General features: G+C 37.5%; 1 protein-coding gene across 4 annotated transcripts in view; it reads left to right on the top strand.

The window, feature by feature from the left end:
* LOC111611990 (elastin-like) overlaps positions 1–12903 on the top strand; it is a 67447-nt gene that overhangs the window by 42937 nt on the left and 11607 nt on the right. For 2 of the 4 annotated variants that reach the window (XM_023351310.1, XM_023351309.1), the window contains exons 10-31: positions 1033–1080; positions 1159–1221; positions 1402–1431; positions 1521–1595; positions 1789–1830; positions 1935–2021; positions 2103–2153; positions 2265–2387; positions 3289–3321; positions 4096–4254; positions 5253–5378; positions 5459–5533; positions 5778–5852; positions 5944–5982; positions 6289–6414; positions 6544–6645; positions 7138–7356; positions 8433–8579; positions 8769–8819; positions 11307–11381; positions 11470–11505; positions 11761–11811. In XM_023351310.1, coding sequence (XP_023207078.1) covers positions 1033–1080; positions 1159–1221; positions 1402–1431; positions 1521–1595; positions 1789–1830; positions 1935–2021; positions 2103–2153; positions 2265–2387; positions 3289–3321; positions 4096–4254; positions 5253–5378; positions 5459–5533; positions 5778–5852; positions 5944–5982; positions 6289–6414; positions 6544–6645; positions 7138–7356; positions 8433–8579; positions 8769–8819; positions 11307–11381; positions 11470–11505; positions 11761–11811 — 1833 coding nt within the window. The remainder of the gene's footprint in view (positions 1–1032; positions 1081–1158; positions 1222–1401; positions 1432–1520; positions 1596–1788; positions 1831–1934; positions 2022–2102; positions 2154–2264; positions 2388–3288; positions 3322–4095; positions 4255–5252; positions 5379–5458; positions 5534–5777; positions 5853–5943; positions 5983–6288; positions 6415–6543; positions 6646–7137; positions 7357–8432; positions 8580–8768; positions 8820–11306; positions 11382–11469; positions 11506–11760; positions 11812–12903) is intronic. The other 2 variants (XM_023351311.1, XM_023351312.1) reach the window with 2 other exon arrangements.

Here is a 12903-nt window from a genome sequence, read left to right as displayed (position 1 = left end):
GCGTTACATCTTTACGAGACAAAAACTGAGGAAAAGTACTATTTACATTCTAGTGAGATTTTCACATACTTTTATTTTATTTATTTTGTGTGTCAGGTTATTTGATTATAAATACGGTTCAGTTTCATCGATTGCATTTAAACAATAAAATATAAAAATTAAAATTAAAAAACCGGTTTGATGCTTCTTGGTCTACATAACACAGAATGTAGTCAGATTTCAGTGTATTTAGGTGAGTTTTGACGCTTTGTAGTTTGAAATTGTTCACAGAAAGATTTTGCGTGGCTGCCGCACATTTTCACGCCAGCAAAAAAGTGCATATATTTACGCAAACTTTGACGCAAAGGAAATTTTTATACATGCCAACTTTTGCGTAAAATATGGCGCCGTGCACTTTTTGTGCACACGCACGCTTTATGCATGAGGCCACAGATCTTTTAAATTAAAATTCATCTGCCTCATTTTAGTGGGACGTTCTCTTGCCCATTTTGAGAAGCGGCTAGGTGACATCTCTGTTTTTTTTTCTTTATAAATCAAGGCAACAGATAGTCATGGATTACTAATTAAAAGTTTCTCCACTCTGATCAGCTTTTTGGGTGTCATTAAGTGTAGCATTGCTTATTGTATTTGAAATAATTTATTTAAAGACTTCTTACACATCTCTACTAGGAGAGCGAATAAATGGGGAGAATGATTTTGTTTAATGCTACTTTTAAAAATAAGGCATTCATCACATTTGTATGATAATATTTGCCTTGTGTGTGCCATTAAATCAGAAACTATTCACAATGTATGAAGACAGAAAATGGTTGCTTTAATTACAGCAAACTGATAAATGACTGCAGAAAACATTTTCCCCATTTGTTTTCTGCACATTCTCTTACTGCTTATATCTGTATGGAAAGTTTTCATGTCTGTGAGGCCTTTTATTTCTAACCATGTTTTAGAAAAACATGGCATGCTAACAGATGTATATCTATGTTATACGTCTGTTAGTGGGAAAGTACATTGTTATGTCTTCGGTTGTCACAGGTGTGGGTGTTCCTGGACTTTACCAAGGAGGAATTGTACCAGGAACTGGTTTGTTTTCACTCTCAGAAAATATTTACCACAATCCATAAGATTGTCATGTTTATATGTTTGTTTTCTTCCCTGCAGGGTTTGGTGGCCGTGGGGTTCTGCCTGGGGTCGCTACTGGAACAAACCTAAATCCCAAATCAAGTGAGGTTAAGATTTTGACTCTATGTGTTGAGTGATTTTGAATTTTGAAACATGCTGCAATATGAAACACAGTCTTTACAAAATCAACATGATTCACAATCAAATTAAATGTAAAGTATCTTCAGCTTTTGGGAAAAGTAATTGCAGATAACCATAACTATATCTGATTTCTTTATACAGTTGGAGGACAACAAGGGGGCCAAGTCCCAGGTTGATTTTAAATATGTATATTTATATTATTATACAGTTGTTTATACATTGATGTCAGAATTAAAGTACTCCCTCCTTCTCTGTCTCAGGAACCAGAGGGTTTGGTGGGCCAATGCAGCCAGGTGTATTCCATGGTTACCCCCTCAAATCACCCAAAGCGCAAGGTGCTTTTAGATGCTTGCTCCTTTAAAATGAAATATTTTGTTTGTTGTTTACTTGATGTGTAATATTTTCAATGTTGAGTTTGTTCATATTAAAGAGGAAAATGGAAAAATACAAAAAAGGTTGAACAGTTATTTATGTGTTGCACCACACATTACTAACTTTGAGTCATAAAGTTTATATTTTGTCCACTAGGGGGCTACGGTGCTAAACCTGGAGGTGGCAAAGTTCCCTATGGTAAAAAGATTGTTTTAATATGTAATTTTACACAGGCTTGATGTCAAATGAAAAGCAGCCATTAATGATGCGTCACACGACAATCACAACAATCTATGATCTAGGTTACGGGAGTTATGGTGTTGGTGGAGCTGGACTTCCAGGAGGAAAAGCTGGTCCTGGATCAAAGCCTGGTTATCCTTTCGGAACTGGTAAATATTTCAAGAAATTATGAGAGAAATATTTCTTTGAAGATAGACTACAAAATATCTCTTTCTCTTTGTTTTCTGTAGGAGTGGGTCCTGGAGGCTTCTTACCTTCTCAATCTAAAGCTGCTAAATATGGTAGGATTTCCTACTTATCATGTTTTAGATTCTTCTTGTCCTTAAAGCAAACAAAACACACATTAAAGAGTGATATGCAGCATGAATGGCTGAATCTGTTTATTTCTTCAGGTGCTGGCGTTGGTGGTGTTGGAGGCGTTGGAGGCGTTGGTGGTGTTGGAGGTGTCGGAGGCGTTGGTGGTGTTGGAGGCGTTGGTGGTACTGGTGGACTATATCCAGGACAGGTGCCAGGAGGTATTAACATGTAGCAACTGGAATAAATACCAACTGATCTTCCTACTCTTTCTGCTCTGATTCATAAAAGCTTAAATATTAAATAGTAGATGATGAGACCAGACATGAGGTCCTTCAGCTCATATGGCACTTTTCCTGTTTCCATGTATGTTGCATCAAAATGCACAAGGTAAAGTTTGTGCAACATCAAGTCCTATCACATGTTATTAGATGTATTTGGGTTGCTTACATTGATTGCACCATGTTTTGTATAGTGCATGTGCATTGGGATGAAAGGTGTACAATTCTAAGACTTGTACTGTATAAGGACACGGTGCAGTTTATTTTTCCATGTTCACACATTAGCCAACCATCTGACTATGAAAGTTCAAAACCCTATCAACCTTTCCCCCCTCCAAAAGGTGAATTATTAATTAATATCTGATTGAATTTGATTCTTTATCAGTGCAGACAGTGTCATTCTACAGTATGAAAGTGAAGGCAATGTTATGCTTTGAGTCTTTGCTGTGACATTTGAGTAGCACCGTATTGCGATACAGTAATGGTTTTCTTTTTGTTATACTTCTATCTCAACATTGTTGCCTTCCACAGTATGACGTTGCTCTGGATACTGCACATTTGTGCTACTGGTACAGCATTTACTGTATATAAGCACTACTTGGACATTAGAGAGATAACCCACTATGGCTATTCTATGCAGATTTTCTGTCCTCACTGATGAACATTCCCCCCATGCATTTCAGCATTCCTAATGCTTGAAGAGTCTGTATTCTGCTCAATTAAGCTAGTAATAAATTATTTGGCTGCCTGGAGTCACTCATTAACTCTGGAGTTTGTAGCAATGTTAGAAATACTATGAAAGTTCAGAAAGTTCACTCATCTCCACATGTTTTATTCACAGGATATGGACCTGGGTCCAAGGCTGCTAAATATGGTGAGAACTCTCAGGTGTCTTTCTTATTTGGTGAATTAAAATGAATGAAAATTCTACCTATTTGTTTTATTGGCAATATGTAATTAATTATATTGGCAAAAATATAATTTACTAATCAAATATTGTGTCATGCATATTGGTTTTTAAAAATGTTATGCTGAAATTAGGTTTTTCCACAACTGTTTCCTGTACCAAGGATGATTATCAAAGGTGTAGGAAATGATAAAGATGCCGAATATGGAGGAACATCTAGTGTACCGATTGTTATCGGTCCTCTCTTGTTTGTCAAATTTCTTGATAATTAATCTGAGGGAGGAAAGGGAGCCATCTTATTACTTACTTTACAGAAAGCAATTAAATATATATATTATAAGAGTTTACTCATAATTTTAATTATTTTACCTAACTTAATTTTAGGACAAGTTGGTAGATATTTTTTCATTGCTGGAAGAAGAGGATCTATACAAGGCCTGCCGACATTCAGCCATTCTAGGAAAGACCAGACAAGAATGAATTAATTTCTAAAAGCTTTCTAAGTTCTAAACTTGCAAAACAAGATAAATATGTCAAAAATCACAGATTCTAGTAACAGTATCTGGATCATTAATATAATAATAATATGATTTAATAATGTTAGGAGCACAATCAGTAAAATGAAATGTTCTTCTTAAGCTCACTGTTATGTTATAATTAAGGATTTCTGCAAATCTTTTTTGTAGAAACTATGAAAAGTCTAAATAAAGTCATAATTCAGAGTGTCTATATTGCTACAAGGAGTACCGGGAGGAGTACCGGGAGGAGTACCGGGAGGAGTACCAGGAGGAGTACCTGGAGGAGTACCTGGAGGAGTACCGGGAGGAGTACCTGGAGGTGCACCAATTGGAGTACCAGGGGGAGGTGGATACCTCCAACCAGGAAAAGCTGCCAAATATGGTAATTTGTTATAATATGCTCATTTAAAATCTCGAGCTTAAGGAGGTTGTGGTATTGAAGGAGGATGAGTTTAAGTCTCTGAGGTCAAACATGCAAGGTAAAAATGTGAAATATCTTAGATTTGAATCCCAGCTGGAATACTCTTGATTACTCCACTGGGTAATCACTGTGCACTGCACCAGAAAAAGGCCTGACCACAGTTCACACCGGATCTTGTAATAAATGTTAGTTTTGTTTGGACTGTTCGACCAATGAAAATAATATTTTTAGATAATTGTTAACATTTTATAAACATCCTCCTCCAGTTGGGTTTGAAAAAACGTAAAGCAGAGTTAGCATTTTGACCATATCATTCATATATTTCAATATCGGTCTCTCTGTGCAGCTGAAAAAGTGCAAACATATAAATGTCTGAGCTTAATTCTCTGTACATCTTGCATGCAATGTCTACTTCTTGCCCATCTTACTTTACAATATTTAAAGTTGCTTAATTTAACCTTTCAACTAATAATTTTTGTCTGCAGATAAAAAGTTGTAAGAGTCCATGGGGTTATTTTTACAGGCCCATTCTTAGCTACATGACTTCATAGAACGATTAATGAATATATCATCCTAATACTGTTTATATTTTCAAAAAATCATTTTAAAATACAAAACCTTTGAAAAGAAAGATATGTGATATACTTCTGCTCTTTTGAAATATAAGAGCTAGATGTTTTCTGATTTCAGAAGTTTTTTAATCTACTCTTTTCAAAAATAAACAAAGCCGCTTCCTTCAGGTTTCATCCCAGTGCCAGAGTGGTTGTCTAAACTCAGAACATGACTCCTTATCCTGCTGTATAGTGAACTGTATGAGTGAGAATTTATGTGTGTGAGGAGTGGATGAGAAACAAATTCCTGTTAAAAGCCACAACATGTGCAGATAATTTATAATTCACTTTGATGGCACATTTTTAGTTATGGTGATCAGTTGTGGTAATAAATAAATTTGTCTGCAGGACTAGGCGGAGTCGGGGGAACGGGAGGAGTCGGAGGAACAGGAGTAGCAGGAATAGGAGGAGTCGGAGGAATAGGAGGAGTGGGAGGTGGTGGATACTCTCCTGCAGCCAAGGCTGCCAAGTATGGTAAGTGAAATGAAATAAGTTAAAATTGTGACTGTGAAAAATCTGTTTTTTAATTGTTTCTGTTGTGTGTTTTTTTTTAGGTGTTGTACCAAGAGTTGGTGGAGGAGTCGGTGGTGCAGGCGTTCCTGGAACACAGTTTCTACCTGGATATGGATGTAAACTAACAGATTTGTGATTTCCTTTAGCTGTAAAGCAAATCTTTAATTTGTTAGAAGTTAGAGAAACTCAGCTTATCTTTTATCATGTTTGTCTTGTTTCTGGTGCAGCTTTGACAGCTGGTGCCAAACCTCCAAAATACGCTGAGATCAATGTTTCATCAAATCTCACATTAAATGCATTTAGAAACATTATTTGGTTAATAAATATAAAACTGAATCTTTCATCTGTTCCAATTAACAGCTCCTCAGACAGGCCTCGGAGGAGTAGGAGTCCCTGGTGGAGGAGGACAGGTGCTACCCGGCGGTGGCTATGGTGGTACGTTGGAGATCAAGCTCAAATAAATAAAAACATAATGTGACACTTCATGTTATAAAGTCTATCCTAATAAACTCAAACACCTCTGCAGGTTATGGAGGCGGTGCAGGGGTCAAACCTCCAAAGTATGGTAAGACATTATGATTTTTTTTTATTGGTTTAGATGACTATTTTAAAAAATAATACTAGAGTGATTCATATTTTTCCATAATTTGGAGCTGTTTAAGGTTAGAACCAAAAGCAGTGAAAAAGGCTAAAATATAGCGAGACAATCGATAAGGAAAAAGATTAGCTGGAACTGCTGGAAAAGTTGCAGGAAAAAGAAGCAGAATAGTTTATTCTCATGTCAAAAAAAAAGACGGTTGTCAGGCATTAACACAGCTTGTTGCTTTGTTAGTGAAATCTTCAAACCTCAGTCTCTATTTACCTCAAACAGGAGTTCCAGGAGGAGTTGGAACAGGATTTGGATATGCAGGACTGGGAGGAGCAGGAGGAGTGGGAGGAGGGCCTTTTGTCCCAGCAGGGGGACAATACTCTGCAGCAGCAAAAGCTGCCAAATATGGTAGAAATAATGAGCACACATGGAAATTTTAAATGAAATAAAACTGATTTTCACCTAACCCTAGATGCTTATATTTTCCGCTCATGACTGTAACCTTATGATACAGTACGGCTTGTTTCCATGAACTAGGAGTTGCAACAGGAGGTGCTGGAACAGGAGTGGGAGCAGGAGGAACATTAGGAGCCCAAGGAGCCGGACAATATTCTGCAGCAGCCAAAGCAGCTAAATACGGTAACATATTGAGTACTACCTCCTAAAAATATAAGTTTTTTTGTACATATCACTGGTTTTTGAGGTATGTATAGTTTTTCACCAAAGTTTGTATTTTAATATTTCTATTAGCATAAACCTGTAAAAGGCTCCTCTAGATAACGTCTAGAGCAGCGTTTCCCAATTCCGGTCCTCAGGCCTTCCTGCTCTGCATGTTTTAGATGTGCCTCTATTCCAGAGCAGCTGATTCAAATGATTGCATGACCATCAAGTGCTGCAGAAACCTGTTGATCACCCATAGATTCAATCCAGGTGTGTAGCAGAAGGGAAACACCTAAAACATGCAGGGCAGGGAGGCCTGAGGACCGGAATTGGGAAACACTGGTCTAGAGGAATAATCATTATAGTTCCTTTTAGTAGTTATACTTGTTAACTTTACAGATTTTGTCATTTAAGAGAGGTTTTAATTATAGTACCTGCTCATAATTAATTCTATTTGCTCCTCTGAATCAGGAGTCACAGGTGGTGCTGGGACAGGACTGGGAACAGGAGGACTTGGAACAGGAGGACTGGGAACAGGAGGACTGGGAACAGGAGGACTGGGAACAGGAGGACTTGGAACAGGAGGACTGGGAACAGGAGGACTTGGAACAGGAGGACTGGGAACAGGAGGACTTGGAGGAGTACAAGGAGGTGGACAGTACTCTGCTGCTGCAAAAGCTGCTAAATACGGTATAAATAATGAGCATGCATGATCAATCTCAAGAAGATAGTTGTTACCAAACGTAATGTTTCTTGGGGCACATATGGCATTGTGGAGGTTTTCCAGTCTAGTTGCAATGAAACAGTTCTGTTAAGAGTTTTTAATGATATTTCTTTAGCAAATTACTCAGAGATCTGTGATTTTTGTACTGTTAGATCTCACTGCAGCATTTGACACTGTGGACCATTGTATTTCTATCCCTCAATAGAAACACTGGAAGTACTTTGTTCCTATTTGAGTAACAGAACAATTTGTTGAATCTTTACTCTCCACCTTGGCCCCTTCTTTCTTGCAGATTTCTACAAGGCTCAATTATTGGTCCTCCTCTTTTCTTTCTAATTTTTCTTTTATATACCTGCTCCCTTTGGGCTCTGTTTTTAGAAAACATGACATCTCTTATTTCGGAGACCAAAGAGTTCAGAGTTTGATTTCACATTAACACCTCCCCAAACAAACTGCACTCTCTGGGCAACCGAACTAAAGTTGGATTAAAACAGACAAAATAGGACTGGTGTGAATGCACCCTGAGATTCAAACAACACAGTTTTTATGCGATTATCCAGTCTGACAATAAGGCTGAAAAACATATCACGACATCAGCATTTCATATCAATTGATATCAATAATTATTGATCCGCTTTTTGTTTTAAATATCTTAAATTCTGTTGAACTGGTGACCTTATCTTTCCTACTTTATCCACAATTTCTTCTCAAGCTATTATACTCATTTTCTCTCTTCACTCCACGCCATTGGTTTTTTAATTTTTAAGCAGCAACAACTGCTGCTGTGCAGGTTGTTGCTAGGTAACCAAGGAGTGAGTGAGTGAACCTAGCTTAGCTGACGGTGAGAAGTTGAGTAAGCTAAAGCCTTTCCTCTGCCTACATCCCCCAGAATGCTGTGTGGTTCTGGATCGGAGTTATTGAACATATTATCTATTGATATTGATCACGTGTTGTTATCGATGTATAGGGCAGTCCTATGTTCACTTACACGTTTGTTAATTAAATGTAGAGAAAATAAGGTGGAAACCTGCTTTTGTTGCAGGTGGTGCTGGGACTGGACTGGTACCAGGAGTAGGAGGAGGGACTGGACTGGTACCAGGAGTAGGAGGAGGGACTGGACTGGTACCAGGAGTAGGAGGAGTACCAGGAGGTGGACAATACTCTGCTGCTGCAAAAGCTGCTAAATATGGTGCGACTAGTATGCACAAAAATGCAAACTGTGAAAAGTCTGGGATGTTTCTTTAATAAGTAAAGCAACTCTTACTGAATGCAGTTATCAGTATACGTCTGTTTTCACTTTTTCCAGTTACAGATTTATTAATTTAATTCCTGTAAAATTTGTTGACTACCTATTTGTATTTTGAATCTGGAGTTACAGGTGGTGCTGGAACAGGACTGGTACCAGGAGGAGTGGGAGGAACACAAGGAGGTGAGCAATATCTGCAGCTGCAAAAACCGCTTAATTGTGGTACAACTAGCAAGCACAAAACTCCAAATACTGAAAAGTTTGGGATATTTCTATACGAGTAAGGCAAATCTGATTGACTGCAGTAATTGGTACGCATTTTTATCCATTTTATCCATTTACAGATTTACTGTTTAAATTGCTATGAAATTAATTAGCCACCTATTTGTAGTTTTGAGTCAGGCTTTAAAGGTGGGACTGGTACCAGGAGGAGTAAGAGGTGTACAATACTCTACTACTGCTAACGCTGCTAAATATGGTCCAAGTAATAACAGAGATTTAAAAGAAATACTTACGGCTAACTTTTTTGCTTAGGTGTTTGTGATGACATTTTATGAAGATTGGAACGGTTTATAGTTTTAAGCCTCTCTAATAAATCAACAAATAAATACTCTAAAGATTGTAAATTGAATAAGTAATGATTACTAATAGATATGATTAAATCTATGTTAACTGACCCGCTCATAAAATATGTAACAGAAGAGTCACAAAGACATCAACACCTAACCAACAACGGCAGACTGCTTCTTCAGACTATTACTAAAGGTGAAATTTCTTTACTATATGAAAATGGATATCCATAATATTATCTAAACAGATTATTGATTTAACGTTTATCCAGATTTTCTGACTCTCTGAAGTCAAAAGAAAAAAAACTTAATAAGGAGTACACCGATCAATTGACCAGCTGATGAATCAGTCCATCCAATTTTCTTAATTTTGGGCAACCAATAAGTAACTAACTGAAACATAAAACATTTCTGGAGGAAAATGTGGGATTGCACAAAGATAGGTTACAGTAAAATAGGGATATATAATATCTTTATTGAAAAGGTTGCCCAGGCAGATAAACCTTCGTTGATCATATGGTTCTTTTTTAGCATCTTAATCTCAGTTTAATCCCTGAGGAGGAACTGTCACTTGGGACCAATTGACTAATGAGAAACTTATTTGGGCAAACATGACAGCTACATCATGTTAAATAGTCACTGAAAACAGATTCAGCTATTTATTTATTTTTTGGAATATGGATTCAGAGATACCTCTTTAAGTGTAAAAAAATTTTAAAAGCTATCCTTTTAGTCATAATTATTGCATTATTCTAGTTGATTTCATATTACTGTTTTGTAATACTACGTTATCAGAAGTTGTTTGAAGTGCAATGATGAAACGCATGCAAAGTAGATTTAAGTTCACAGCTGAGGAAGGTAGGCGTCACTACCACCTTATTCCGAGCCCCCAAGAGGGTTTGCATGATTTATGGGCGCTACTTCCACAACAAACCGGAACCTCCATTTGTTTACATGTTAGCAACTCGCTAACCGGCTTTCGTCAGAGCTTTTAGGCTATACAATATGTGGGAACTCCAACTGTCACAGCTTAAATGCGGCAATATTGTTTACCGCAACGTACAGCTATTGCGGGGAAGGATGGCGACTTGAAGAAATGGCCGCAAATAACCCGCACTAGCATATTTAGCTACTTCACTGACTCAGTTACTATGGATACGGATGCGGGTTTCTTCCGTTGGTTTTTTTGTCCACTCAACGAAACGAGCACATATAAAGCATTTTGGGTTCTTTCTTCAAGTTTTGAATTTTTAGCCAAATTCTTTTTGTTTCCTTATCTGTAGGTAAGCGAAGAAACACGTTAATGTGTGTTTCGGTTCAGTTCTAGTCCAGTGGGGAGATTCTCCATATTACTCTCTGAAGCGCAGCAGCTGCGGTCATTTCTCCGCTGTTTTGCAGCGCAACGGAGAACCTCGAGGTTCTGGTTCTGATGAACTAAATAAACCCAGATATTTTATTTTGTATTATAAAAAACTATCGCTGGCCCAAACATAATTATAAAGACTCGGATCATGAACTTAATTATTTTTTTAAATTCAAACAAAAAATCAAATTCACATCACGCCAAGTTTATATTATGTAGTTCTGTTGTTTTACACTGTCGGCGCAAAACTGCAGCTCAGATCTCTGACCAGCTTCTCTGCTTTTCTCTTTATTCCTGTCCGTTATTCAGAGGAACGAGCTGCTAGCAGCGATGCTAATTCACGGTCATTCTGTTACAAAACTTAACGCTGTGTTCCTGTCCTCCCCGTGATTAAACTCATAATTACGATCCTTTGTACTGAACAGCTCTCCGATAGCATGCGGCATGTCCGTAAACAGGTATTACTAAATATTGTACAACAACTGAACAGAGAGATGTAACTTCTATCATGAATATAGACTGGCAAAAAACCCTTCAAGTTACAGTGGAATATTGCTACTTCCGGTGGGCGCCGGAAGTAAGAACGTATTCGTTTCCACAGTAAGCCTCCCAGGAATAAGGTGGATAAGGGAGACCTGATTGTAGTTGCAATTCAGAACTAATAAAACAGCACAGAATCTCACATACACAGAATTAAGAAAGTGCCGTTTTTGGTAACCTTTGTGCTTCGTGCATCAGGTGTCGGACCTGGTGCGACTCCGGACACGTCCGTCAGCGGCATTGCAAATGGCTCCGTATCGGCTGTAAAACCAGGTGATACTTTAAATCCAGTTTCTATCATCACGGAAAGACGAAGTTCAAACATCATGGAATTAGAGATGATGCTTTCGTGCTTTTACAGGGAAGGAAGTAGGTGTTGGCGGAACTCCTCAGCCAGGTAGATCACGTATTAAACTCTGCCATGAGCATTAGCTGCTCAAACTTGCACATGTAAGCTTCAGTAACTGCTGTATCCCATGACCCCTGCACATAAAACTCACACATTGTTTATACTGCTAATGCTAGCAGCTAATGACCTCCTCCAGCTCACAGGCACCCGTTGTGGCAGTGTTAGGATCCACTTCACAGCTTCTACCTTTTCTGGCCTCTCTCATGCACTGGATGAAACTGGAACCTGTTGTCTTTTTGGCAGGGCCCACTCCTATCGCTGCACTTAATAAGGCCCCAGAGGTCCCACAGCCCAGTAAGACCTGCTGCTTGCCTTACACCTCTCGCCAAACTGTGCAATGTGGCTTATTTATTTTTTCAGTACATGTTGAATGTTTCATCCATGTCAGTATATGTGAATGTAAATGTTTCACAGATAAGCACCACTCTCTTCCTGCACTGACAGCATGTATGGGAATGTTTTTAATGGTTTACAATTTAAGCCAGATATTTATAGTCTTTATAAATGTATTTATTTAGTGTCTGACATAAAATCAGAACAAATCTTTTCTGAAGCCCAATTTCAAGCTTCCTTTCATCTCCCCCTCTCAGCTCCTTCAGACTATCCAGTAGCAATTAGCAAACATCTGGTGGAATTTCACTTCAGCTGAGCTCATATTATTTTTTTTATGTATTTGTCAATGAAACGTTGGTAAAAACGTTGTTTAAGGGTTAATAGAGGAGCCATGTTATGATGACTTCCTGAAGGTGGCGTTTCATGAAGATCAGGAGTTTTTAAAGAGACAGAGTCCCAATTTCAAGTCATTAAATTACAAAGTCAAAAAAATTTTAAAATCATATTTGCTATATGCAGCATTTTTATAATAAGTAAATGTATATACTGATTCAATGTCAGACATAGGGGGAAAAGGAAATTGTTTTTTTATACAGAGTTGGTAAAAATCTGTATTCAGCTGCTTATGGCCATAGCTTGCAGTGTAAAATTTGTTTGCATTGTCTGAAATTTTAAATGAATTGAATGCTTTCAAACTAACTTGTAAAAAGCAGGGAATTTCCTGTTTATTGCATGTTTATTGTACTAACTTGTTTTAGTGCAACAAAGTTTTAATGTCTTACTTTGGTCAATCTCTAAACAGAAACAGAATGCAGCTTTTAGAATCAGTGGCTTTTAACTTGTCAAATAATATTTATTATTATTGTAATTAAATTAAAATAATTGTAAACAATAATTTTTAAAAAGCCATTTTATTTACAAGACCCACCATACTTATACTTAACTTGGTTGCCCTAAATAAAAGTCCTAGAATAAATAATTTTATTGCTGTTGCATAATCCCACATTAAGATTTTTAGAATTTGAGTTTAGTCATTCAGTGCAAAAAATAAAT

This window comes from Xiphophorus maculatus, chromosome 18, assembly GCF_002775205.1.
Source record: "Xiphophorus maculatus strain JP 163 A chromosome 18, X_maculatus-5.0-male, whole genome shotgun sequence".
NCBI lineage: Eukaryota > Metazoa > Chordata > Actinopteri > Cyprinodontiformes > Poeciliidae > Xiphophorus > Xiphophorus maculatus.
This window is presented reverse-complemented; position numbering and strand designations above follow the sequence as displayed.